This window comes from Cyanistes caeruleus, chromosome 4, assembly GCF_971803275.1.
Source record: "Cyanistes caeruleus chromosome 4, bCyaCae1.hap1.1, whole genome shotgun sequence".
Classification (NCBI taxonomy): domain Eukaryota; kingdom Metazoa; phylum Chordata; class Aves; order Passeriformes; family Paridae; genus Cyanistes; species Cyanistes caeruleus.
Window position 1 is genome coordinate 33,700,890 of NC_141704.1, and position 26,264 is coordinate 33,727,153.

General features: G+C 46.8%; 1 protein-coding gene across 19 annotated transcripts in view; it reads left to right on the forward strand.

Moving 5' to 3' along the window:
- Window positions 1-26,264, forward strand: part of LOC111934444 (coiled-coil domain-containing protein 134) — a 46,247-nt gene that overhangs the window by 18,176 nt on the left and 1,807 nt on the right. For 4 of the 19 annotated variants that reach the window (XM_086885734.1, XM_086885741.1, XM_086885731.1 and 1 more), the window contains 16 exons: window positions 48-108; window positions 1,339-1,436; window positions 2,107-2,281; window positions 2,392-2,539; window positions 3,101-3,373; window positions 6,354-6,519; window positions 8,579-8,683; window positions 10,345-10,455; window positions 10,991-11,172; window positions 13,543-13,624; window positions 14,088-14,293; window positions 15,018-15,099; window positions 17,091-17,197; window positions 17,991-18,122; window positions 18,290-18,399; window positions 19,676-19,887. In XM_086885734.1, coding sequence (XP_086741860.1) covers window positions 48-108; window positions 1,339-1,436; window positions 2,107-2,281; window positions 2,392-2,539; window positions 3,101-3,373; window positions 6,354-6,519; window positions 8,579-8,683; window positions 10,345-10,455; window positions 10,991-11,172; window positions 13,543-13,624; window positions 14,088-14,293; window positions 15,018-15,099; window positions 17,091-17,197; window positions 17,991-18,122; window positions 18,290-18,399; window positions 19,676-19,721 — 2,084 coding nt within the window. In that variant the 3' untranslated portion in view covers window positions 19,722-19,887. Of the gene's footprint in view, window positions 1-47; window positions 109-1,338; window positions 1,437-2,106; window positions 2,282-2,391; window positions 2,540-3,100; window positions 3,374-6,353; window positions 6,520-8,578; window positions 8,684-10,344; window positions 10,456-10,990; window positions 11,173-13,542; window positions 13,625-14,087; window positions 14,294-15,017; window positions 15,100-15,176; window positions 15,337-17,090; window positions 17,198-17,990; window positions 18,123-18,289; window positions 18,400-19,675; window positions 19,888-19,918; window positions 19,997-20,260; window positions 20,398-21,823; window positions 21,973-24,328; window positions 24,447-25,273; window positions 25,396-25,601; window positions 25,687-25,912; window positions 26,095-26,264 lie in introns of those variants that run through there. The other 15 variants (XM_086885736.1, XM_086885743.1, XM_086885732.1 and 12 more) reach the window with 10 other exon arrangements.

A 26,264-nucleotide genomic window follows, 5' to 3' on the forward strand; every position in this document is an offset into this window, starting at 1 on the left:
TACATGTTCTGTGCTCTTTTGGCATTTCTGTCTTGCTTTCTGTCTAGCATCCTCGTCCTTCATCCGACTGACACTGGAGCTGAAGGCCAGATTTTGCTCTGTACAGAGGTATTGTGACATGTGCATTGTAAGTGAGCCAAAAATTTCCAGATGGGAAAGTAGATCATGCCTTATCTAATACACCTGATTAGGCAAGATGAGAGGCTGAAAGACTCAAGAATGGTTGTATCTTACTGAAAAATGTAAATGGCTACTGACAATGGAAGAGCTTGATGTGAGAGAAGGGAGAAGCAGTTGGGTGGGGGGCGGATGGATTTACACAGCACTGTGAGAATTCTGTGCTCTGTCGTGAGTTGCACAGAGATAAAGAAGCCTGACTTTGGAGTAGTCAGCTCAGTGGGTGTTCTGAAGAGAAGTACCAGTAGCATCAGTTCCATCTGAGCTTTGGCTTCCTAGGCGTATACTACCACTGTTGTTATTCCTCATGGTGTGATAATGTATTAGAAGTGGGGGAGAGGAGGATGACTTCAGTAGCAGGCATTGCAAAGGATCTCCTGTAGTAGAGGCTATGATTTCTAGGTTGAAGAATATTTGAGGAGACTCTCTGTGAGTCTGTAGAGATGTTTTACCTCCTCTTTCCTGTGACTGTACCTCATAAAAAAATAAATAAAACACACAGCACTCCTAGTCCAGTTTGCTAATATGGAACTTCAAATGGGGGCATTTGTACCTGTGAATGGTGTGTGGTGGGAGTGATCTCAGTTTCTGAATAGAGCACTGTGCTTTGCCAAGGATGGTGTGTTAAAGATGTCTGGTTGTGTCCTGTTCTGCAAGGAAATGGTTGGAGAGAGAGAAATACCTGGAAATAGCTGTTCTCACCCTTTTACTTAATATTTTGGCATTCCTCAGTGTTCATCCCTGGCAATGTCATTGCTAAAAAATCTAAGTGTTGTTTGCCAGTGGAATCATGTATTGTGAGCTACCCTTAAATACCTCCCATTCTCTGCAGTGTTAGGGATCCTATCCTTATAGGACTCCCTGTGTAGACAAGGTGTGATGGTTGTGAAAGTACTCCACTGTACTCACATTGGCCCAAGGTATGAACATGTTCATTGTTGTCACTGCACACACCCACCACATCTGTGAGCTGACAGTCCATTGGGAACTCACCATTTTCCTGGAAGCCTAGGTTGGCTCCTGGAGTCTTCTTGTGATGGGGCAGGTGCTTGCATGTGATCATTCAGTAAAATGAAGTTCTGGCAGACAGTGTGTGATATCAGAAGTAGGAAAAGGATATTTCCAGCCTTCTTTACTGTCTTTTTCTGCTCTTCTTCACAGTAATCCTGTCCTGAATCACACCTGTTCCAGCTTCCTCTGCAGTTTATGCCTGAACCTTTACGCAGCCACAGAGAAGAGGAGAACTTCTTCTCAAGAGGGCAAGTTTGGGGAAAGAGAAAGGTTGCTTCATTTAGTTTGAGGCCATGCCACCCTGTTGTTAGGCAACAGGTGAAAAAAAATTAGAAAAGGACAAAGGAGAAGGAAAAGGAGGACACACATAGCCTGATTGAGAGATTTTATTTCCCCAGCTTGTTTTTAAGCTGGTCCAGCAAGGACCAGCACAGAAAACACTGTGCCTTTTGAAGAACTTGGAACCCTACCTGAAAGAAGGCATTTCCTCTGCCTATGGTTTTGTTTACATAGGGGCATTTATTAGCATGCTTAATTGAAACAAAATTACTTGCCACATAGTCACTCACATCTGCAGATAAAGGTCATTTTTCCCCTCTGGAATACTCTGTAAATCTTTCCTGTAGATACTGTAACTTTCCATAATAAGTAAGTCCCAAACAAATGAGATGAAAGTTTCTACATCAGAAAAGACACTTTTCCCATTAGCAGTCGCTGGTCATTGTACAGGCAGCATCAGCAAAGGGCTTGGAATCTCAAACAGAAATGTCTTTTCATCCTTGAAGCCAGCTCTGTTAAAACAGGTCTCACCCCACTATTGATGCCAAATCATAGAGATGTGCTTGGTGTATGCAGTCTGTGGAGTTGTTTCACCGACATTGCTCATCATTTCCTGCTTGCTTATATTTTTATTTCTAGAGCAAGAGATGTCTGAGCTCCTGCAGAAGGGTCTGCCTCAGTTAAACTTCACCATTGCTGAAAGCCTTCTCCTCCTGTCTGAAGCCCCTGAGCCTTTCTTTTTGGATCAGTCTCTTTGCAGCCATCAGCACTGTTTCATACTGCTCTTATACTTTGCCTACACCTTTGGGGACAGGTGAGCCAAGAGTATACAAAGCAAGTGGGTTTGTGGCCATAACATACCATGTATTGGTGGGTAAAGCATATCTGTTGTTACTGTTTCCACTCCAATCTTCTTCATTGCAGGTTTGTTCCAGAGGCAGAATTATTTCTTGCTGTAAGAAATTTTCTCCTCTCAGCACAGGACCATGGAGACTGTCCCCCTCCACACATACTCAGAGCTGCACTTTACCTCCTTGCTGTCTGTCAGGACAAAGGCAAAGCCCTGGATGTGGTAAAAGAAGATTTTATTCCTACCTCTTGGAACCTTTTTGTTGAAACTAAGGTTTCTCCCCACTCACATCAACCTTCTTGTGGAAAGTATTTTGGCATAGGTGGTGAGCAGTGAATGAGTGAAGACTGCGCAGTGCATCTACACTCTGGAAAGTTAACTATGAAAATCCACAGGGGAATATAGATTTGACAGAATAAACTTGTGTATGTGTGGGAAGTGTAATTGCGTTGGATAGGCTGTGAATTCACATACAGAATATAATAAATTTCATAGCTTTGGTCTCCCAAACGCATCTCCAGCCTCTGCAGCAGGCTTTCTAGTGTTCCCATATGGCTTTTTGCTGCTGCAGAGCTTTGAGCTCTGTATAAAGCCTACAAGTTTCTTAGCCTTTGTGATGCAAATGGGGTTCATAAAATGATGTTTAACTGATGTATTTGATTGTCTGCTGAAAAGGCAGTGTGACTGTTTCTCACAGTAAAGTCTCATCACTTCAGATGTTTTATAATTCAGTATTAATGACTTTTTTTTTCTCTGTCCCACTTCCCCTTTCCCTCTTACTAGAGGTCTTTGTCTACCGTAAGAAGGATCCTAGATAATCTTCCAGATCTGAGCCTGGTCTATGTCCATTGTCCTCTCCTGCTGAAATTCTTCCTGAGCTACTCTGAACTAATGGGGAAATTTGGACACCAAATCCTCCAACTCTGGTTTTCCTGGGAAGACTGCAAGCAGTCTGAGGCCGAAGAAGGTGATTTTGGCACGTCTGATCAGCTGAACAGCACTAACCCATTGCTTCCCATACTGAAGAGCAATTCCAGCATTTTGCTTATTTTACTGGTATGTGACTTTCACAAGGAGAGACTGCTATCCTGGCCCTGATTTTGGGGGCTTTTTGGTTCTTAAAGTTTTAGTTATGTTATGAAGCCAAGGATTTTGATAGAAGGGGGCATGTGTGTATACACAGACTTTCACCTGCCAGGGAAGCCTTATGTGGAAAATGGGACTGTGTATGTGTATTATCTCTTTCTCTGTCATCCGTCTACTGTGTCAGGAAGGGATCCTTTGAGAGTTGGCTGGAGAGGGATCTGAAGGGTGCTGCTGATGTGTGCCATGAAAAACCCCATTCCTTCCTCTATTCAGATAACACATCTAGGTACTTGAGATTCTTCAGTGCCAGTCTTTGAAGAAGCTGTTATGCAGATTTAGGAGCAATGCTTTGTTACTGATAGATTAAAAGGGTATGATGAACAAGAACTTTGAAAAAACAGCGTGCAGAGAACAGGTCTTTCACACAGCTTTCTGTTTGTTTGAGGTTTTCATTTTGTCTGGTTTTAACTGGAGACTCTTGTCAGAGAATTTTGAAGTACCCTTGAATTTTCATGTTATGCAAATAACATGTTTTATTGCTCTTAAAAGATAAAATAAAAGTCTTGTGGCAGGGAAAATTAATCAGTGCAGGAGAGAAAGGGGCCTTGAAGCAGCAGGCTAGTGTGCTTGCCTTTAGCTGGTGTAATGAGCTCTGTAATGTAATCACGACACAGTCCGTGTCCTGATGGCTGCTTAGAGGCCTCTTCTCACTTCCATTGCTCTCACCTTCCTGTCACCTGTCACCTCTCCCCATCGTAGGCTTCTTGTCCCGTGACTGTTGAGCCAGTCGCATAGTAAGTATTTGCTAATTTTGCCACAGAAGAAAGTGAGATTTGCCTGTAAGGGCAAAAGCTAAGAGCTGTGATATTTCTTCTCCAATCCGTTAGAGAAATTAAAACTAACTATCATTGAAAAGGCAGACCCATGTCAACAGATGGTAAAGAAGTAAGAGGAAACAAGGCTTGACTCTGAGTAGGCATCCATTGGGCATTACAGAACACGTTTGTTCTGATCTAAGAGGCTATGGAGTAAATTTGAGTATCTGAGGTTACTGAAATGACTGACAGGAGTGCTCTCATGTAGGGCAGCTCTTTCACAGATGGGATGTCATTGCAGAGTAGGTAGCAACATCCAGGTGCTTGATACCATTGCAGAGCATTCGTAAAAGTGATCAGTGAGTTTACATATCAGGACAAATTAAGGAGGTGAAGTGTCCCATGAGGCTTGTCCACTCTGTTACCTTTGCTAGTAGTTCTGGAACCTATCACTCCATAAACTGAAGAAGGTCTGTCAATAAGCAAAACATAAACAGCATCTCCCTTCCCTGAATGGTACAAAATTCCTGGTTCCCTTTTCTGTCTTGCCATATGCTCTTGCAGAAGTAAATTCATTTAGCTCTGTTCCAGTCTTTAAAGTGAGTTGTAATAAATCACAGGCTTTGACAATTCACCTTTCAGTTGTGGAAGAGCATAATCAATCTGAATTTAGGTGGACTAATAAAACAGTGCACTATGGAAGGATAAATATACTGTCAGGTGTAAAGAAAATGATGAGATGAATAACCTAAGCCTCAGAATGCACTAGTGGAGTGGAAAGGCCTCTGCATGGTACAGTGAAACAAAAATGAATGTCCTTCCTAGGATGACTTATTTGCTTTCTGCTTTAAATAATTGTCTGGATTAGATAAAACAGATGGTTAGTGACTTCATCTGAGACCTTGAGCTTCTGGGTAGGAAGGAACCTATTAACACAATGGTACATTTGCCAGGACCAGGAAGGCTGTGGCCATTGGTTCATGTCATTTTGTGCTGTGTGTGTTCATCTGGGGATGAATGTAGTCATGATGACACACTGTCTCACTTGTCTTCTCCATGCTCCAGGTCTGAGGTGCTCTCTCAGAGAACAGAGACGTTGGGTTACATTCCTGAATGTCATATGGAGCAGATCTATGTCAGCAGAGATGATTGTGCAGACATCTTCCTGCCCTTTATTCATGAAGGTCTCTGGTAGAGGCAGAAATTCGGCTCAGAACTAGACAGCTTTTTCTGGCACATACAGCCTGTTCTTACCTTATTTGCTCTCCTTGGGTACAGGGTTCCACAGCCATTTCCTCTGCATCATCGAAGTCTGGATGAATTACTGCTGTGTGATAGGGTGAGGCAGCTGAGAGAGGCAGCAAGTTGTCCAGGCAGACTGTAGGCTCAGTTGCTGTACAGTTTCCTGTTTACCTCTTCAACTCTACCATTTGCAATGAAGTAGCCCTGGTCAGCACTATCAGGCTTTTTCTGTCTGATATTTATACAGCTGCCTCTGTACATGCTGTGCAAGTGAATTTAATGTTATACGCCTCAGCATGAAGACTATGGCCAAATTAAGGCTACTGGCTGTGGGATTCAGCTCAGAGACTCCAGACAGAGCCCTGTAGTCAAGAGGCAAGCTTGTGAGCTGTGTACACGACTCTTCCCTTTCCTGAGCTTGATTGCTTACCCAGCTTACATATGTTTTATGCAGATTAGTTATGTTACTACTGCACATATGAGGCTGCCAGCCTTTTGAAAGTTAGGAACTATGGACTGACTCATAAGCTTGATTTTAGGCAAGCATCTTTAATATGCAAGCTGATTTTTCAAAACAACAAGTAGAGCAGAAGTACCAGAGATTCTGTTCTCTTGTTTAGGTCTCACTTGTCTAAAACTGTGACCTTAAACATATGTTACCGTTGCACTTACAGAGCCAAATCATTCTTTAAATGGGATATTACTCAGAGGTGCCTAATAGACATGAGTCCTTCTGCTTTATTCAGTTCTCTATTTAATCAGGGCATACTTAATCTGAATGGTGCTTTATTAGGCTGTTTCCCAAGGCATGAGATTAGCATAATGGTATTAAATAGTGGTGACTTCTGCCTAATCAGAGTAGAAAGGTAATGTGTGTGTTTCTTCCTTTGCAGGACCTGGTCTACTCAAGCTCTGTGGAAGTGGCTTGGAAGGTGTTGATTACTCTAAGGACCTTCCTGGAAAGAAATGAGGATGTCCTTGTCTGTGACCTCCTTCGGAGCCGTTTTTTACAGATTCTGCAGCAGCTGCTGGTAGAGAGTAGCTCAGCCACCCTACAAGGTGACCCCAATTCTGTGACTTGGTCTTGCTGTATGATCAACTAGCTGTAGGGACACAGTCTGGGATAAAGTGGTTTTGAACTGCTGATGTAGCTTTAGTACTTACCTGCATGAAGAAATTTATGAACTATACTTAGCTAAGTATATCTTAATTTAGTTTCCTTTTTCAGAGATTCATTTTGAAGTGAGAGCCTTTTTTCTAATTTATGTAGTTCTGGCTTCAAAATGTGATTGTTCAACCAAAGCAAGGTTTTTGTATGCTGTTGTCAGTGTTCAAATGGAGAGCTGTGCTGGTTAGTCTTCCTGCTTGAATAGGGGCCCAACTGGTGGCTGAAAGACATCCTCCTTTTTGCTTCTTTGTGCAAAACAGCTAGGTATGCCTGAGTATACACAGTTCCCAGGACACAGAGACCAGGAACAAAGATTGAATCATTCATGATATTGATCCCCAAACAGGGCCTGTGCTATTCACCAGATCTTATAACTGTTAAGTCTCTCAAAGGGAGCGAGGCTGTAACTGGGGGAAATCCCTGTTTTCTTTAATGGCCCTGTCTGTGATGTTGGAGCTGTTATCCCATTGTAAAAAGTGCTGTGCAAAGCAGTCTGTGAGCTTGAACTGAAAGAGGGAGCAGCGTTAGGATGTCCTTGGCTCCTTTAGGATGGAGACTTAGCACAACTTCTACTTCTTTCTGAGGGGGCCACTAATGCCTTTAACAGCTTTGCTCTGTTTCAAGTGTTTTGTTGTGCAGCAATTGGGATGGAGACAAGGAGGAAAGTGTTTTTGCTTTACCTCCAGCAAAGTCAGTAGACTGGAGAAGAGGAGGGGCATTGAAAGCAGGAGCATGGTAGGGGATGAGACTACAAGATCTGCTAGGTCTGATCTTGTCTGGAATTGTGCACATTTGAACTTGTCATGTCCCTGTGTCACTGATCTATGGATTCTGAGAGCTGTGGGGAGGCAAAGTATCCATTTCCTATAGTGGGAGTCAGACCTATTCCTCCAAATAACTGGTGATGGAGGTAGGACACTGAGCTAGGGGAGCTTTTGCATTATTTGAGCCCTTCTGCTGCTACTAAAATGCGTGGCTCTTCTTCATATTGCATCTTGAACTTGTTAACTGACATCCTGGCAACACATCCAGAAAGTCAAACACCAGATGTACTCTGGAGACAGACTTCCTTGTCTCCCAGCACACAGGCAGTTCTCTGTGAGGCCTGAGATAGTTAAGTCCAGGGGATCTGCATCCCTATTCAAACAGTAGCTGCTTTTAGACAAGAAAGAGGCCCAACAGTGGGACTCCATCAGGAATATGTTAACATTAAAGACACCCATAAGTGTTTCTTCCTCAAAACAGAAAACTCATGAGCCTTTGTGAAAACTGAAGGTGATAGCTGCTTTCTGTAGGTATGGCTTTATACAATACAAAATCTTTATCTGTTTACAGCACTGCAAAAAAAGTGAATAGTAGGGATTGCCCTAGGGGTTGGTGGTCTAAGTAGCCCCATCTTCCTTACACACAGGCTTGCTGTGTGGGATTCTCACTTCTGTCTCTGCTCTGCCCTGTGGGATGGGATGGACAGCATTTTTCCAGTCTCACAAGATGGAGGAGAATAATGCTGTCCATCTGGGCTGCTATCAAAAGTGTGACAGTGATGGTCAAATGGGCAGGAAGAGAGCAGTCTAGAAAGGGCTAATGACTTCTAGCTTATTAGCAGTATCAAAGTGTGAGGCACATGCTCTCTACATAGCTCATGATGGGTGTAAATGACCCTAGCTTCTTTTTCCCCCCTTCTTTAGTTGCTCCTAAAATGATGTTGGCAGGATTCAAGTGTAACTCCGGCCAAACCAGAGTGGCAGAAAAGGGACCTGATCCAGAATAGGCTATAGAGATGAGAGTAAAATTGTGGCTCTGTATGTGTGTGTGTGTGTGTGTGTGTGTGTGTGTGTGTGTGTGTGTGTGTGTCCCCTTATTCTGGAGCCAGAAAATTAACACTGGCACACTTTCAGGTACAGCAGTTTGGAGTTCACTGACAAGCTAAACTGTCTGTGCCCTTCTTAGCTAACAGGAACCTGCCTGTTTTGCTGAGCCTTCTTTTCCGGGTGCAGCTGCGGAGCAAGGGCATAAGGGAGCTGGACAGCACAGACTTCAAGCTGCTTCACCAGGGTGAGTATGTGCATCCATCTTCTCCCAGAAAAGTGTTTGTTAATTGTTCCATAAGATGATTAGAAGCTTGCTCTTTGTCATTTGAGAGAAGATTGACCTTGCATTATAGTAATGGTTGCTTTGAGATACTTTCATAGCCAGAGCATCATAAAGAGTTGTGGTAACTAATTCAGTTAATACAAAACCCAGGTTCTCTTCCTCTTGCTTTTAAAATGCATTTTTTTTGTCTGAAATCTCACAAGGTGGCCAAAGTATTCCCCTGACCATGTCATGATTTCAGGGTCAGTGACTGTTGTTGATTTGGCACATGACCACATGGCTGGTGTTCTTCCTGAATCATCCTTTCCTGTCCATCCTTGCTGTAACAGTCTTGTGGGGTTCAGGCCAAAGTCACGTCCTGTTAATCAGCTATCAGGAGCCAGCAGTCTAGTGAAACTGGGCTTACCTTGGAATATGAATCCAGAGTATATGGCTCCCAAACAACTGCAAGCCTTGCCCACTCCACCCCAAAGACAGAAGAGCAGGCTGTGTTTCTTTACCATACCATAACCTGCTGTCTTGTCTGGTGATCCATTACTTGGTGACTTCTGCCTTCTTACTTGGCTATTGGAGGTTCATATAGGCTGTGAAAAAAAATAGATACTAGGAGGAAAATTCAGCTGGTCCATCCTCTCATCTCTTCCTTGCTCTGACAAATTGGTCTCTCCAGCAGACTTTGAAGGACTATCCCCTTCAATTTGAAATGTTTCATATCTCAGGGCTGCCTGTGTTGCCTTTGTAAAGAAGTGGCATTTCTCAGACATTCATTAGCCAAGGGAACTGGGGGTGTGGAATTACCATGGCCTCTTTATCCCAGCCTTTTTAGCAGCTTTGATTTTAGAACACAGCTCAGCTTCTCCCAGGAGTCACAAGCTCATTTTCCTCTTGTTTTCTGCTTTGTATTTTTTCTGCACAGCTCTCTCCCTACCCCATTTATCTCCCCTTGGCCTCCAGACTGTGTTCTCCAGGGGTGGATGTGCAAGACACTTTTCTCTCATGAGGCCTCTTAGGTGGAAGGGGCATGTTGATGCATGTTTTTTGAGAATTTCTTACTCAAATTGTAAGCTCTTCAAAAGATCTCCAACAGCAGTTTGCTGAGCCCTGCAGTCCTGGATTTCCCTCCCTAACTCTTACTAACATTGTTGCTAGGTGTTTGGTGCTTACAGCATACATGCCATTTTACCCCTAGCGTGAGCAAAGTTGGTGAGAGTGGAGGAGCGCAGCTCTCCATGGTTTTCCCCAGTTTGGTCGCCATGAGAAACAGTCACATCATTATGCTTATCCTAGTACTAGAATCAGACTCACACTGTGGAAACAGGTAACTCACACAACAGTTTTTTTAGCTGTGGAAAGAGATAATCTAAACTCCATTGCTCTTGTATTCATTATTGCCCAATGTGATATATGCCTTCTGATATACCCTCCTCAGTTTCTCCCCTCTGTTATCATTCTCCACTGCACTGTCCACTCTAAGGCAAACAGTGTAGGGCAGATGCCTGTTGCTTTGTCTGTACCATGCTCTGTTTATTTTCACATTGTCTGAATTCCCTCCCCACTTAGTTCATGTGTTGAGGTGCTATGTTAAGTTGGTGACCTTGTTACACGTGTTCTTTTGTGTCCAGTCAGTAATCTCTGTGGGAAATGCAGGCCAAGGGACACTGACCTCCTGCAGCCATCCTTGAATTTTCTGTACTGGAGCCTTCATCAGACAACACCTTGTAGTCAGCAGAGAGGTGAGGGGAGATTGTATTGATTGCTAAGTTAATTTCAGTGAAGTTGTAGGTTCACAATCAGAGACCAAATTCTAACTCTCTCAGCAGGTAAGGTGAATGTTTCCCCATCCAGACACATCATTATAATTAAAGACCATTTAATTCTTTGGATGAGGTTTTTTAGGTTGAGGAGTTTAGTTCTGCTGCCTTCTGATGATTCAAGAATTGGCTGCTGAATGACAGAATCACTGTATTTGCTGTGTTCATAAACACAGCAGTGGGTCTTTGATGCCTAGCTTGAAATATCCTGGTATTGTCATAGTTGAAAAAATAAAACAATACTAGGGAACATCTCTAACTGACCATGTTGTTAGCTGATTAGCTGGCTGAGCAGTTGAGATGAATACCAGTAGCTGGACAGCCTTACTCAGATGAGCTGTGGCAGCTGGGCTACCTCACTGCAGCAGGGGTGTGCTCTGCACTTCTCTTATGCTTGTCAAGCTGGTTTAACCTGTGCCATCCCATCCCCCTCTCTGATTATGTTTCTCCCATGCAGCAGTGGCTGTGCTGCTCTCCAACGTGCCCTTGTTAGAACTCCTGCAGAAGGTTTTGGAATGCACCTGGCTGTGGTCCCCTACTTCCAGACCTGCCTACCTGTCATCTGAGGATGCCTTGCTGTGCTCTGGATGGCTGTTGGTGGCTTCTCTTTTGCTTTATCAGCATCGATACAATACTGAGGTTAGAACCACTCTAGTGTTCAGAGTCAGCACATGGATAAACCTTAAAAATAAATATGTGTGTAAATATATATATATATATATATACGTGAAAGTGTTTTGCTTTGGCCTGTAATCTGATTGCTTTGATTTCTCTTTTTTTATTGTCCACAAGTTATTCCTTGCTGCACCTCTCCAGCAGGATGGGAAGCTAGCATGTCACTGAAGGTCTGAGACACAAATCATCAAAGAGTTAAAGAAGGGCACAAATCCTGCGGGGACAAGTGCATACCCAACCTTCCTGATCCAAATCACTCTCCTCTTCAGAACAGAGAAAAATACATTTTAAAACCTTTCTCAAGGGAAGCCTGGGGGTGGAAGGCACAGTTCCCACGTTGTAAACTGCTTTTTTGTTACTAAAATGATCAATAGTGAAATAGAGCCTATTATTGGCAAGTAAGTGTTCAATATTAGCAAGCTCTTAAGAATGTGGGCAGCTGTCATTATATTTGATGCTTTGCAGTCCAACACGACATCTAAGCTGGAGTTGTCAGCTAATAATGGAATTTATAACTTTGAAGAAAGCACTTTCCAATGGCAATCAATATAAGGAAAAAATGTTTCCTTTTGAAATATCTACCAAGACCTCTCTTGATACAGAGTTAGAGACCATGTCATGAGTTGTGAGCTCTGCTGTTGCAGTTACGCCCAGCAGAGTATGCTCTTTGGGAGTTGGTACACCTGTTTGCAGATGATAAGATCACATTAAGGATATGCATGCATGAGCACAGAAAAGCAAGGGTTGGATTTCTAATACTGAAGGGAAGATGTTTTCCAGAAGACCAGCCCAGACCAAGTCTGCACCCATTACTTTGTCAGCATGAGCTGGGCTTAGAGCATGGTACTTGTACAGACTGTCGGCTGTGGGAATGCAGCCTGGCCCTGCTCTGCCAGCTGCTAAGTACAGCCTGTCTTCTCAGTTTCCTGGGGAAATTGACAGGGCTGTGTCTGGTGTTGTGCCAGTCCCAAATGACATTCTAGTGTCCAGTGTCAAGTGTTGAGCTCCTGGGAGTGACGCTCTCAGCTCGTATTGATCCTTGAAGTGCAATCATTTAGCAGCTCATAAGCCTGTTGCTTGGTTTTACCAATACCACTGGCTTGATGTGCTACCATATACAACCCAGAAATGTTTTTGCACCAGAGATGAGGAAAGAAACTACAGATACAACTGGGAAATGGAAACGGATCAAGACTGCTTCAGTGTTTCTAATCTTCAGCATTTCTAAGTGTTAGTGTTTCTAATATTCTGCTGAAGGGGAAGGAGTGGAAGAGTCACTTCTCTTGCTTCTTTCTGCTGTTCAGTGTAGCTGGAGCTGCACAAAGCATCCTGGAGACTCTCATAAGAGCACCTTTGTGGCTGTGAATGTAAGCTGATGACAGGCTGTCTTCCTGAGTCTGCAGTTTTTTAGGGGAGAACAATGGCTTCAAGAAACGGCCACATTCATCTCAGGATGATGTTAATAGTGAGGACTTGTTTGGCCATAGCAAACTTACATCTTTACTGTGTTACTGCTACCCTGTGAATAAACAGGGCTCATGGATGGTAGGCTACTAAAGGCTTTGGCTTGTCAGTTCTAAAATGAGTAGCCACTGCCACCATGTTGCAGGAGCTACTCCTAGTTCTGTGGAATATTTCCCTCTTCAGAAGAGTATTTAAAAGAGTCAGCCCTGTGATCTTTATGCCTGCCTTCCCATATCAGCTCTCTGGCTTATTGAAGAATTTGAACCCTTCTGCTGTTGTCTGAGCTTCATGCCATTGCTCTTGAATGGTTGTACTGTGATGGAAACAGTATATTGCAGATTTCCCTCTCAAGGCAACCTTTCCTGTTTCAACTAGTTCCCAAATCCCTAAACTCCTCTGCCACTTTCACCCATGCAATAGTTCCTATCCCTGGGCTCTCAGCAGACCTCAGCTCCAGCAGGGAAGAACAACTTCTGGCCATTGCTGCTTTTTGGCTGCCTGGCTCCTCGGTCTTGCTGCATGGCTCTGTGGCTAAGGTAGAGCCATGTTTGCTGGTAGCTGTTCTTGCCACTTCATGTGCTTGGCAGGCTGACAGCCACGTGTCAGAGGTCCTGCAGAGAGTAGTGAGAACAAGACAGACAAGGTAAAGTGTGGTTTGGAAGCTGTGCAGCTCAGGCAACTAGTGGTGAGTGAAGCGTGAGAGTCCAATGATGTAATTTTCTCTTCTGTGTCTCCTGAAACCCTGTTGCTGTTCCCTTAGTTTTCAGTGGTCATCATGGGTTAGTTTCTAAGAACTAGAAGTATTTAATAGCGCTTTCTATCTGCTCCAAACAAGCACCACCTTTTCTCTTCTATTTAATTCTCTTCTAGGTTCACCAGACACTCTCTGTAGACCTTACAGAAGTCCTGAATGCAGTCATCTTCAGGAATAAGAAGCCAATCCTGCTGTTAGGTATTTTGCATCTGTTAGGAGGATTTGTCTGGAAGCAGCCATTAGTACCATGATACAAGCAACAAGGGAGAACTGGTGACTATGGAATGGGATGGGATGGTGGGGTGCTGGAGGGAATCTGGAAACTTTGGTCCATTTGACTTTGTAAATGTGTAATTGGTGGTGAGAAATGGCAAAAGTGAGCTGTCTGAAGTTCTTCTGTGTGTGGACAGATCTTCCTTGGAGGTTGGTAGTGACATCTGGAACTGAGTGTGAACTGAGTTAGTGTCTCATAGAACGAGATGAACAAGAAACATGTTGCCATTCCTGTCTACAATTGTCAGCAGCTGCCATACAACTTTGGTGGGCTATTAAGCTCACATTTTCTCTCCTAACCCACTCCCATGCTATTGCACAGGCACCAACACACAGGGTAGAGCAGAGAAACACACTGACACACACTAATAACTATCTCCCTGTCTAGTGTGCATCATGCAGTTCCTGAGAGCTGTTCTGCGACAGAACTTCTCCTCCTCCCTGCTGGTGATTGTTGGCCAAAACACAGCCCCAAGTTCTACTCAACCACAGCCATCATCACTGCAGGATGCTGCCTTGCACCCCCTTGCCATGCAGCAGGTCTTCTCGCTTGTTGTCAGTCTGCAGAACCTTCTGGTGCATGTCCAGTTGCAGGTATATAAAATACGACTTTTGGAACAGCAGTAGTGTTGGGCTTCAAACAGGAATATTAACTTGAGAAGAAGCCACCCTGTTGCAGAATCAGAGAGGCTGCCTGTTTTGTTTATTTTTCTTCTGCCTGCATTTTCCACCCCTTACAAATGTGTGATGAGGAGGAGGGAAAATGCTCTTGCTGCAGCACAGTGCAGTGAGAAAGAAGGTAAATCAAGCTATGCGGTGCTCCCTGCTGCTGAACTGGGTAGCTGAAATTCTGTGTACTAGTGATGATTTCTGTCTTCCCATCTCTTTCTCTGCAGGGCTGCCACATCCATAGGGACAGATGTAGGAAAAGTATAACAAATCCCAGTCCATCCCCCACGCCCCTGGCAAGGTGCTTTTGAGGGTAGTGAGTGCATCAGCATACATTTAACTTGCTCAAGTGATGCTGGGCTCCAGGGGTAGTACATCAGTTTACATTTAACTCTTAAGCTATGTTGGGCTCCTATCTTTATTCTTTGGAGGCTGTTACCTATTATTTTTTAGTCTCAAAATAAGTAGCCATAACTCTGTCTGGCTCCTTGATGTGACAGATAATTTGCAGCACATTGCATCCCTTGAAGGAGATGAAAGGTGTTATTTTCCTGTGCTGCATACTCTTCAGATCCTGGCACTTTATGAATTTTCCACTTGCAATAGCTGTTGACTGGGTTCTTTTTTTTCCTTTCTCTTGGTATTCCAGAAAGACTTGCTGCTCTCTCAGGCAGTGGTTGCCTGCCTAGAAACCTTAGTGGAATACCTGTATGTGAAGAACCAGGATGTTGGTAAAGTGTTCATGCTCTTTCTTCTCCTAGTTTCCCCTCCTGCAGTGATTTTGAGCTCTTTGTTCTCTCTCCAATAGCGCTCTGGAGAAAATGCGTAATGGGTTTATGCCAAATAAGAAAAATTATTTGTGTGCCTAAAGTTAATCTTGTGCTTTTTGGGATGAGATCACAGTGCCTGGCTCACCTTCAGGCATGAACCTTCACTTTGGCTCTGGACACCAAGATGCTTTCCAGAAGGTAAAGAGTAGTTCTCCAACCCTGTAAGAGGGAAAGGTTTGGGAATGGAAGGAGTACAGGAATAGTATTTTACTTTCAGACCAATTGTTTCAAACATTTATACCATAAACATATTGGAGGGAGGATCTGAACATGATGGGACTTACAAAAGGGCAGCGTTGGTCACAGTTTGGCCCTGAAGGAAGGGAAGGGAGAAGAGGGTACTAGGCAGCCTTAGGTTATGGAAGATGGAAATTCTGGATTTCCAGGGGTGAATTCTGACCTTGGTTTCCAGAGTGCATGTCAGACCTAATGTATACCATGTTTTCAGTATAACATAACATGACTGCATTGTACAGTTGGAGGGGAAGAACAGACCCTTATGTTTATTGTCAGCCCCCTGCCACAAAGTCCAGGTGCTGGCTCTGTTCTTAAACCAGAAAGTTCTCTGTACCCTGACCTGTTAACTTCAGTTGTTTAAACACTAATAGAGAAGGGAGTGGAGTGAATGAACACCAGGCAAAAGGGACACTGGTGGGAGAGAGGAAGTGGTTGGATAAAGACGTAATACTGCGGATGAATGACAGCCAGTAGCTGAAGGGAGGCTATTAAAAGGCTAATTTGAAAAAAAAAAAAAAAAAAGTTATGGGAAGGCTCTGCTGGTTTGGGATTAAACTAATGAAATGCTGCTGCAGCAACAGCTGAACCTGTCACTCTGGCTGCTGTGGTGTTGAAGTTCATAACAGCAATAACAAGAGTCTCCTTATTCCAAGCAGAATAGCTGTATTTGGCTGAAAGATGCAAGAACACTGGAAAGAGTTTGTCGTGGACTCTGCCTCTAGGAGTTGACTCACTTGAGGCTTTCTAAAACCCTCTTTTGGTCCAGAGATATTTCCAAAGGTGCAGAGCAGGCTCATGCACAGTTCTGGTACTTTCTCGTTTTCCCCAGGTGAAAGATATCCTCCAAATATTTTACATTATTTGTCAGTGTTGTTTTCCTATAGAAAAGATTCCTTTAGTAGCAATAGGGAGGTTATGTGACTGCCAGTGGAAGAGAGACCTAACACTCTGATGAGTTGCTATAGTATAACAAGTTATATCAGCTGATCTATTTGTCCATCCCATGCTCCTAACCTGTAATAAATACAAGATAATAACATTTTAATTTCAGCATTCAGGGAAAGACTTCATGCCATCACAGACTTACAGTCTTACCTAATATATGTTGTATTATCATATATGTTCTTTAGTAAGAGCATTTTCTCTACTGACTGCATTGCCACCATCAGCCTGGCTGGTCCCATAGTCCACTGTCTGCTGCAGATCCAGGCTCAGTTTGTTCAGCTTCTGTTACAGGGCTTTCCTCATTACCCAGAGGGTATTCTGCAGCTAAATAAAAACTGAGGTCAGGAGAGTTGTCCTCATATTGAAACCGGAGGGCATTATTTTTAAAACCCCAAGCTAAAGATACTCCCTCACTGTGTTATGCGCCCCAGGAGAAGGTTTCTCTTCCCGTACCAGCATGAAGATGGACAATATGTATTTTCTGCTTTGAAAAGCTATTAAGCTTTTGTCCTCATGGCTGAACTCTTGCCCAGAGAGTGACAGATTAAAAAGCAAGTAAGAACAGTGCAAAATATCCCCTTAGTGTTTCACAGTGTGGGGTCTAGGAGGGAGAACTTGGGTTCAGTATTGAAGACTGTCCTTAGCTGGGTTCAGCCTGTCACTTGGGCAGTTTTACAGCTGTCTTTGATTGGTTTCTCCTTCTCTCCCAGCTCTACACATTGCTTCACAGCCGTGGCACCGATTCCTGCTCTTCACAATACTCAGTGGGGGCCAGAAGTCCTTTCTGCAGCCAGAAGTTCTCAGGTTGATGACTTTGGTGAGCAGCAGAGGGATGGGCTATTCCCCATCTTTCCCAGTATGTTGGTACAATGCATGTGGGCTGGTTGTTGGTACTTAACCTGCTATGCAACACAGTCTGATACTGCTGTGGCTTTGTCTGGGACTATATTTGTGCCCTGTATTAATAATGATACTTTCAAGCGAAATTCCACACCCTGCAGAAACTGACTGCTGTTAGTGAGCACCTCCTGTTCTTTTGGTGTTGGTAACATTTATTTATATCATCTAAGACCCCTGGGGAGGAGCGGGGAAACTTGCAGAGAACATGCAACTGCTGTTACCAGTCAGGAAGCAAGCTGGCTGCTTGGCTTCACAGCTTGACTCCAGCCTTGACCTTACAGACCTTACGTTTAAGGGCAGGGAGTTAGTGCAATATACTACCCTGCTGTATGTGGGCTGGAGGGAGAATGTGGTCCCGAAGATAGAGCCCTCATGGCAGTGAATGAGAGGAGGGGGTTATTAAAGTGAACCTTCCCCCTCCAAATAAAAGATGGATCTGTGAGTATTTGCTGTTCTTATTTCAGATTTAAAAGGTTACCTCATTTATTTTAGTTCCTTCCCAGCTTAAACCAAAATAAGTCTGGCTATAAATCACAGCACCATCAACATAGATACTTGCACTGGTTCCATTAGAAGTGGTATAAAAATCAGGCTTGTGGTTAAGGTGCTGCAGTAATGGCACATAGAAGAGGTCTCTGCAAGTGATGAGTCACTGTTGCATTCTGTGGGTCTTCCACTATTTAATGTGTCTATTTTTTCCTTTGTTCAAGTTTGTGAGATATCAGAGCAACAACATTATTTCTCAAAAAGAAATTAGCCAGATTATTCAGGAGGCAGCAGAAGCCAACATAGCAGAGCTGCCCGAGGCCACATCTTGTGCTCTCCACCTCTTCCTTTCTCAGGTGAGAGAGCAGTGACTGCTTAGGAAAACAAGAACAGAATCCCTAGGCTTTTGCTTTGGCCTTTGAAGATCTCATTGCTCTGTATGGAGATGAGGGAGGGAGTCTGAAGGAACAAGCCCAACACTTTCCTGTTGTTCTGGAAATCACTCTTTTTTCTGACCCCTCAGATTCAGAGCAGTCATTACCAGGTGGAGCCAGAGCAGTCAGGGATCATTCAGACCTTGCTGGATCGCCTCTTAGGACAGAAGACCACTTGTGTAAAGCATCAGGACATAGTGTATCCTTTGACAGCTGATGTGTGTGGCAGGTGTAACAGAGGTAGAAGGGACACTTAATCTGCTGGTGCTTCTCTTGTTCCAGCTGAAGGCAAACAAAATTGAAAGACTCTGAGTGGTTTCTACACTTGGCTAACTTTGGGATGAAAGACTTCATCACGTCCTAATCTGAGAAGACATTTTGGAAATGAGGAGACAATTGGGATTAAAGATGGGTCTGCATGCTGGGCTTGCATTCATCTATAAAGCAGAGGTGGTCTGATGAAAGGGAGCAGGCTTGGGAGTCTCTGGCTGCAGAGCAGTAACAATCTCTATTGATTTCCCTGGAGGATGAGCAATGAGTTAATCTCTGTTTGCATGCCATCTAGTGCCAGTATGCCCATGAAGTAGTGGAAACCCAGATATGACTCAGGCACTTGCAAAATGCAGAGAGCATTTGGGAACCACTGAGTGGAGTTACCAGATTTTATTCTGTTTTGGCCTGGAGTCCACCTCTGCAAACTAAATCCACTTCTCTGGTGATGGAGGCAGGGACCACTCCCAGATGCCTTGTGGAGAAAGAGGGAACCTGGTGCAGTATTTGGTTTTTTCTCAAACTTTTTTTTTTTGCCTTCCTGTTTTCATCACACTGCAATTGCCTCAGACATGTAGCAGTGATGGAAGCGTCCATGGCAGTGATTTCCTATGGGTGTGGGGAATTCACTTCCTTCACTGAGGGGCACTGTCATCAGCCACGTGTAGGGTATGTGGTGGGTGAGGTGTTTGTCCTGTGAGGAGTAGCTTGTCCTCATGCTTACCCCCAATGTGGTATTACCACTCTGTTGTGGGACACTCAGAGGGCAAGTTGTTCTGGTGGAGGCCATTGAGCCCCATGAAGTCCCTTTCCATTCCATTTTGCTTCTCTGTACAGGGATGAGGGAATTTGGATGGGAGGTTTTGTTACATTGCTGAAGTTACTTTAATTTCTAACTTTTTCTATGTATTAAGAAACCTTCAAATCTTGGTGGTTAGGAAGGATCTTAGATACAATTGAAATGCAGCAGTGGGGCTACATTAATAAGTTAGTCGTGGACATGGAAGACAAAATTCTCTGTCAGAATGGAGCTTTGACTTTTCTTCAGTACACTGGTATTTCTCACATATGTTGTGAGTGAGGTTCCATGGCTTTGGGAGGGTTGGTTTAGCAATGAAAACCTCCTGCAAGTGATATGTCGAATCTAGGAATTCCCATAGCATGCATGCCTTTCCTTTGGTTTCCACTCATGCTGTTAATGACAGATGTCTGGGAAGCGTGGCAGTGTCCCTCTCGCACATTGGAGATTGAAATGAGAAGACACAGTGCGCAGAGCAGAGGAACAAAGCAAGAATGCAGCAGGAGATCCCATCCTGCCATTCATTCCCAGTAGGGAGAAGATGGACAAAGGAAGACACTTGTTGCTCATTTTGAGAAAAAGGTTTGTTGAAATTAAAATTCAGTTCTGTTACTGAAACGGCTCCGTTTCCCCTTCTGTGCGGGATAAGGCTTGGTTGATGCCCTTCATCTATCAAAATGCAGACCTGCCTGCGGTAACGATGTCGTACAGGAATGCTGCGGAAGAGGTGCACTGCTCACCCGCCTTGGCTGATGGGGCTGCGAGATGGTCCCTTTGCTCTGGGCTGGAAGGGGCGGTGGGGGCTCAGCCAGGATCCCGGGGGAAGCAGACACGCTGCGTTTCCCGTAGGGATGAGGAGGTTTCTTCCAGGTTCCGGGTGACCCCTTCGACTAAAGCCCCAGCCCCCGCTGTCCTGCTGCCTCCAGACCCTCGGAGCGCCCGCTGGTGCGTGGCCGGTGCCTGTGTCGGGGCGGGGCGGGGGCTCAGGAAGTGACACGGCGGGGCGGAGCGGCGGTGCCAGCGGCGGCGGCGGCGGCAGCAGCAGCGGCAGCAGCAGCAGCAGCAGCAGCAGCATGGCAGCGCGGCGGGCGTGAGCGCCGGCCCCGGCACCCGGCAGCCGGCCCGCAGGTGGGGACCGGCCGCGCCGCCCCGGAGCCATCCCCGCCCCGGGAGGCCCAGCGGGGCCGTGGTGGGGCAGGAGGGAAGGGCGGGAGCAGCCCCGGGGCCGCTCCGGGGGCATCGCGGGACGGGGCGGAGGTGGCCGGTGCTCGCTCCCTCCCGGGCAGCCGCGGTGGCCGAGGGCGGGGCGGGCAGGGAGGTCCCGGGACACCTCCTTGGAGCCTGGGTCTGGAGGACCCGCGCTGGAGCCGCGGGAGGAGCGGCCCGCCGCGGCTCCTGGCAGCTGCCGTCCCCCCCGAGGGTTCGCTCCTCCCGTGTGCCGCCTGCTGCGTCCGCTGGACACGGCTCCGGGTGGGCTTCCCGCAGCGCGGCCGGGTCGGCTCGCCTAATCCCCTTTGCCTTCCACCGTCCCTGTGTGATTGCCTTTACTTTCAGCGGAGCTTGTCGGAGAACCCCCATCTCCCTGTGCCAGCGGCCTCCCGCGCCCCTGAGGGTGCTTCTTGAACCTCTCCTGCACGACGGGAGACACGAGGGTGGGCTGGGATGGACCGATTCCCGCTGGAAATCACAGCAGGAAATCGGGGCTGCCAAACCCTGTGGTACCAGAGTTTCTGGACTTGGTGGTTGAGAGACTTTGGGGACGAGCAGGTGTAAATGGCCAGTGCTGTTTCAACTGGAGCAGCTGGTCCTGTAAGCCCCATATCGATGTGTCCTCCTAGAGGAGTCTGAGCAGCAGTGTTTCACTTCTGAGGTTTTTGGTTCACCTGTAAGAAGATACTAATCCTCATTTGGTTGTTGGAGGAGAGTCTCAGGAATGGATTCATGGGGGAGGGAGTTTTCATTCCTTGTTTTGCCACAGCATGCTCCTGGTGAAGGATGATGCTTTTCCCCCTACATTTCAGTGCCTGCAGAGGGAAGGTGGGGGGATCATGCAAAAGTTTCTCCTGGGAACCAAAGCATTGCAGCATGGCTCTGCCCTGCAAGCTCATTAAGTGAATAAATCTCAGGGATGCTTGGTTCAGATGGGGCTCCTGCAGGAAAATTTATAAAGTAATTGAGAACATTTTAATGGGAAGTACTAACCATCTATTACACGGCATCTGTTATCATGTCTTTGGAAAAACACATCTAAATTAAGAGGTTGGGAGACAGTGAGACAGACTGGTGGGCTTGCTGCTGAAACAGCCAGCTGGCCAGGGCTGCAAGGCAATGTTGGTGGAAACTCCTTTCCATCTGTAGCATCAGGCCAGGCCCTGGCTCCCTGGACTGCTCTGGGAGCACCAGGCAGAGCTGTCTTTGGCAGAAATCAATTCAGGGAGGAGCAGGGAAGGGAGAGAGGAGCAGCTCTGCAGTGTTTCTGTCTCATCTCATCCCTCAGCAGGTGTGAAGACACAAGAGGGAGTTTGTTGGGAAAGCATGGAGGAACATCTGCAAGGAGCTTTGGCACCTCTGCTGTTGCATAGTGTGGCCTGGAGAGGAGGGAATGTCCTCTGCTGTTAGAGTGTGGTGAAATTGCCAGGGCAGCTAAAGGAAATAAATCTGAGCTGGTCCCACATGGCATCAGTAGCCCCAAGTTCCCTGTGGGTAAGAGAAACAACTGGGCCCTGCTTCATTTTCACTGGCATGTTTTAGCCCTGATGGACAATGGCAAATAAATAGCTTCAATGTGAGAATGAGTGCCAGCAGATCAGATGAAAAAGTGATGGGCTTCCAGTATGGCATGGTTCTCCAGTCCTCTCCTTGTCCCGTGGGACAATCTTTAGGGCTGATGTAAAAGGATCCAAACACATTTGCATTGAAAACATTGACCATCTCTACCCCAGCATCTGCTGTTGTGTCTCTGAAGAAGCCCATCACTGTTCTGAGACTCAGAAGCAGCCAGGTGGACCTTGCGCTGCAGCAACTGGCTGGCTGGTATCTGCTTCAGCCAAGAGCTTTGCTCTGCTGCTGCCTTGAACAGGGCTTTTTGCAGCTCCTGTGGAACATCCTTTGGCCACCCGACTCCAGTGTTGGAAATGGGGGATACAGCAGACCCTGCCCTAATCAAGCATGCTGGGACTGCCACAGGCAGCATGGCAGAGCTGTTGTGGGCAGCCTGTCTGCTTTTTGCCTTCCAGCTTGGTCTGGAGGCCACTGGCTACCTCCAGTGTCTCTTTCCAGTTCTCCATGAGCATGGCAAATAGCCAGCCTGGTCCTTATGGTGGTGTGTTTGATCTGAGGGGCAAACAGGAGCCCGAGTCCCAGGGCAGTCACTCTTTGTGCTTTTGCATTGCTGCACTTCCTCCTCCCCGAGAGCTTGGGGGCTCTGCAGAGGACAGACTTGCCTCACTGAGCCAGGCCCTGGCTCCTTGGGCCATGGTTTTTGGCAGGGTGAAGCCATCTCGTGGAAGCTGACCAGGCTGGTAGGTCCAAGAGAACATCTGTTTGCCTGGGCTGGAGAATTTTCCTTACAGGCTTGCTGGTGTGCTTTGTGGCATTCAGGACAGCTGGAATATGGCTTAAGCCTCACATTGCAGTGGGAAGAGGGGGCAGACCCCAAGCCTAGCATAAGGATTTGTGCTGCCATCCTGGCTCTGCCCTATGTCAGAAGCATGGGGCATGTTGCTGAGCCCACACCAGGGGCAGCAAAAGTCTTCTTCAATAACGCTGTTTGTATTTACTCTGGTCTGTTCCTTTCCAGAGGTGTTGCCTTTTACAAAGCACAACAGCAAAATATTTCAGAGGGTTTTTCATGTTTGTCTAACGCTGTTACCCTGCCTTTGCCAGGGGTGTGAAGATGCTTGGCTTGGTCTCGGCAGGAGGTGCATGGTGGGAGCTGCTGCTGATCCTTGCAGTGCTGGGAGAGCTGCTGGTGCTGCCTGCTTTGCCTTTTGTGGCTTGGAGTTGAAGAAATTATATTTGTTTAAAAAAGAAAAGCAACAAGAAAAGAACAAGAAGGGATTTAGTTTTGTCTCACTGTTAGGGCATTACAGAGACAGGTTTGGCTGGGCAGGCAGACTCAGACTCAAGAGGGCAGTGGGTCATAGGGTGAGGTCAGCTCTGGTGGCCTTACACATCTCTGGTGGCCTTTCCTTTGGGAGCAAGAGGTGGCTCAGACAACGCCTCTGAAGGAGCTGTTGCTTCTGTAATTGCCAGTGGCCTGTGCTCAGCTCTATGGAAGCCTCGTGCCTGAGGACAGACCGCCTTGAGTTCTGCTGCCTGGGGACTGAGCTACTGCTCTCCTTTTCCAGGTATAGATTGTCCAAGAGGGTCCTCATTCTCAAGGACTATTTCCTCAAGCTGTTGACTTTGTCTGAGGGACATTTGTGGTCAGGAGGAGCTCTGCCCAGGAACATCCCTTCAAAGCCTCAGATGCTGCCTGGGAGGGGGCTTGTTTGGAGGGAGGGGGAGGTTACCACCAGATCACCTAACTGTTGTTTTTTGGCCTGGGACCTGCAGGTGGCACCCAGCTTGTAGTGAGGGAAAGGGTCCAGGTACCAATACCCAAAGTGGTGAGTGGAGGTCGCTGAACTGGTTGCATAGGGACTTGAAGGAGAGATGTATTTCAACCCCTCACTGATCCTTCTCTTCCTTCCAGACCTGCTGTTGTGGTTGTTGGGCTGCTTTGCCTCACAAACCCAGTAAAAAGCTAGCTGTTTTTTTTGGAAGGAGGGGTAGGACTGAATTTTTCTGCTGGGTCAGATGCCTGGAGGCTGGCAGTGCAGGCAGGTAGAGAGAAGAGGGAGACCAGGGCTTCACTTGCAGAGCAGAGCAGGCTGGGACATCACCATGTAGCTCTGCTCTGGCCACTGTATCCCTCAGACCCATCATGGGGACAAGGGATGGGCAAGGACCCTGGTGCCAAGGGCAGTGTGTCATCAGTCCCAAGTGGCTCGTGTGACTCCTCCTTTTGGTAAGTCTTCTCACTGATCATTGGTTTTGTTGGTCTGTTTTCTTTTAGGCTGCAGTGGCCAACATGGATTTTCTCTTCATCTGCCCCTTTCTGCTGGCATTGCTGCTATCCCAGGGCAGCTTCACAGACCTGGAGAAACAGAGAGCTGACTCTGGCTTGGAAATCTGTATCCTCTGCAGCCTGCCCCTCGTGACCACATATGAAGTAATGGCTACAGAGGCTGGAAGGAGCACATGACAGGGAAAGGGTCAGAGATCGTGGAAAGGGGCACAAGGAAGTGGAAAAGAGAGGATGCAGAAGCACTGGCAAGTTGCTGCTTTGTCCTTCTGTAGATGGGCTTTAGCCGAGCTCCTGGGTTTGCTAACCAAGTGCCTGGCTTGGTGCAGGAGCAGAAATGGCAGCGATGCCTGGTGTTCTTCCTGCCCCATTGTGCACACATTGTGCCCCACTGAGCACATTTCCCAGTCTGCTCTTGGAAGTGGCATGGCCAGCCAGAAGGCAGAGCATGCCCGCACTTCTCAGTGGTTTGGGGTCACCAGCTGGGACGGTGGAAGAGGACGCCTGGGCTTGTGGCACTTGGTCTTCTCAGTGCCACAGGTACCTTTTGCCCATGAGGATCTGGGCTAATGCAAGCCCTTCTTAGCACACAGCAGCATCCCCTGGTGAACAGGAAAAGTATGAAAAGATAATGAGTATGTGGAGACACACGGGGAAGGTGGCAGTTCATGTTCCTCCTCCAGCCCATCAGCAAGAGAGTGGACTGGCAAGTAGAAAGCTTCCCACAAGCTCTTAACATCGTTAAGGGTCTGCTGGGGTGTTTGGGCAAGGGGTTCCCTGGAAATCTGTGCTTCGTCCTGGCTCAGGTGCTGCCCCTCAGCCCTGAGACACCTCATGGAGAACTGGGGGCTCTGGGATGGTGCTGGGGGCCTGGTGGCGGGCGGAGAGCAGCAGTGTGGTGAGAGAGTGTCGGCAGTGCCCTTGACAGTGCTGCAGATAAGAAGCTGTTTGAGGTGAAGCGCAAGGACCAGATGAATGCTCTGAAGAACTTGATTGAGCTCAATGACATCAACCAGCAGTACAAAATCATTGACATCATGCTCAAGGGACTCTTCAAAGTAAGCCACAGTGCAGGCTGCACTCTGAGCCCACAAGGGTGGGTGGGAATGGGAAGGGTTGGGGGCTTCTGTGGAGTGTGTAAAGCAGGTGAGCTTTAGGACCTGAAGGGAGGATGCCATGGGGTTTCAGTGAGACAGCTGTGGCAGCACCTCCAGGGTGCAGGGTTAGGCTGGAAGGACAAGGCAGTAACCGAGGGCTCTGGCAGGTGCTGGAGGACTCCCGTGCTGTGCTCATTGCTGCCGATGTGCCTCCTGATGGGCCCTTCCCTCAGGATGAGAAGATAAAGGATGGTAGGTCCTTTCTGGTTTTTACTCCCCTCCCTTTTTCTGGTGCTCTGGTGCACCACAGGCATTCTTCCTGGGATCAGTGCTGGGGTAGGTACAAAACTTCTATGCATCCAGACCAGACCTGGGCTGGTCCCTGTCTGTTGGGGACCCTATTGCTGTCTCTCTGACCAATTAATACTGGAGAGTCTGTGGGTTTGCCCTCAGCCTGTGCTGGTGGCTGTCCCCACAGCCTACTCCCACGTGGTGGAGAACACTGCCTTCTTCGGGGACGTCGTCCTGCGCTTCCCCAAGATCGTGCACCACTACTTTGACCGCAACTCCAACTGGAACAGCCTCATCCGCTGGGGCATCGGCTTCTGCAACTTGACGGGTGTGTTCGAGCAGGGACCCCACTCCCAGGTCCTGCGGCTGGTATGGCTCTTCGTCCCCTTGCCATGACCCTTCTCTGCTGCTAGGCTGGTGGGGCGAGGGTTTTGGGGTAAAAGGAAAGCAGGGCCCCCCCATATCTGGGGGCTGTCCTTGGGCTGAGGGATAGGGAAAGAGCATGGAGCATGGATGGGACTGGTGGGAGAATAGGGGAC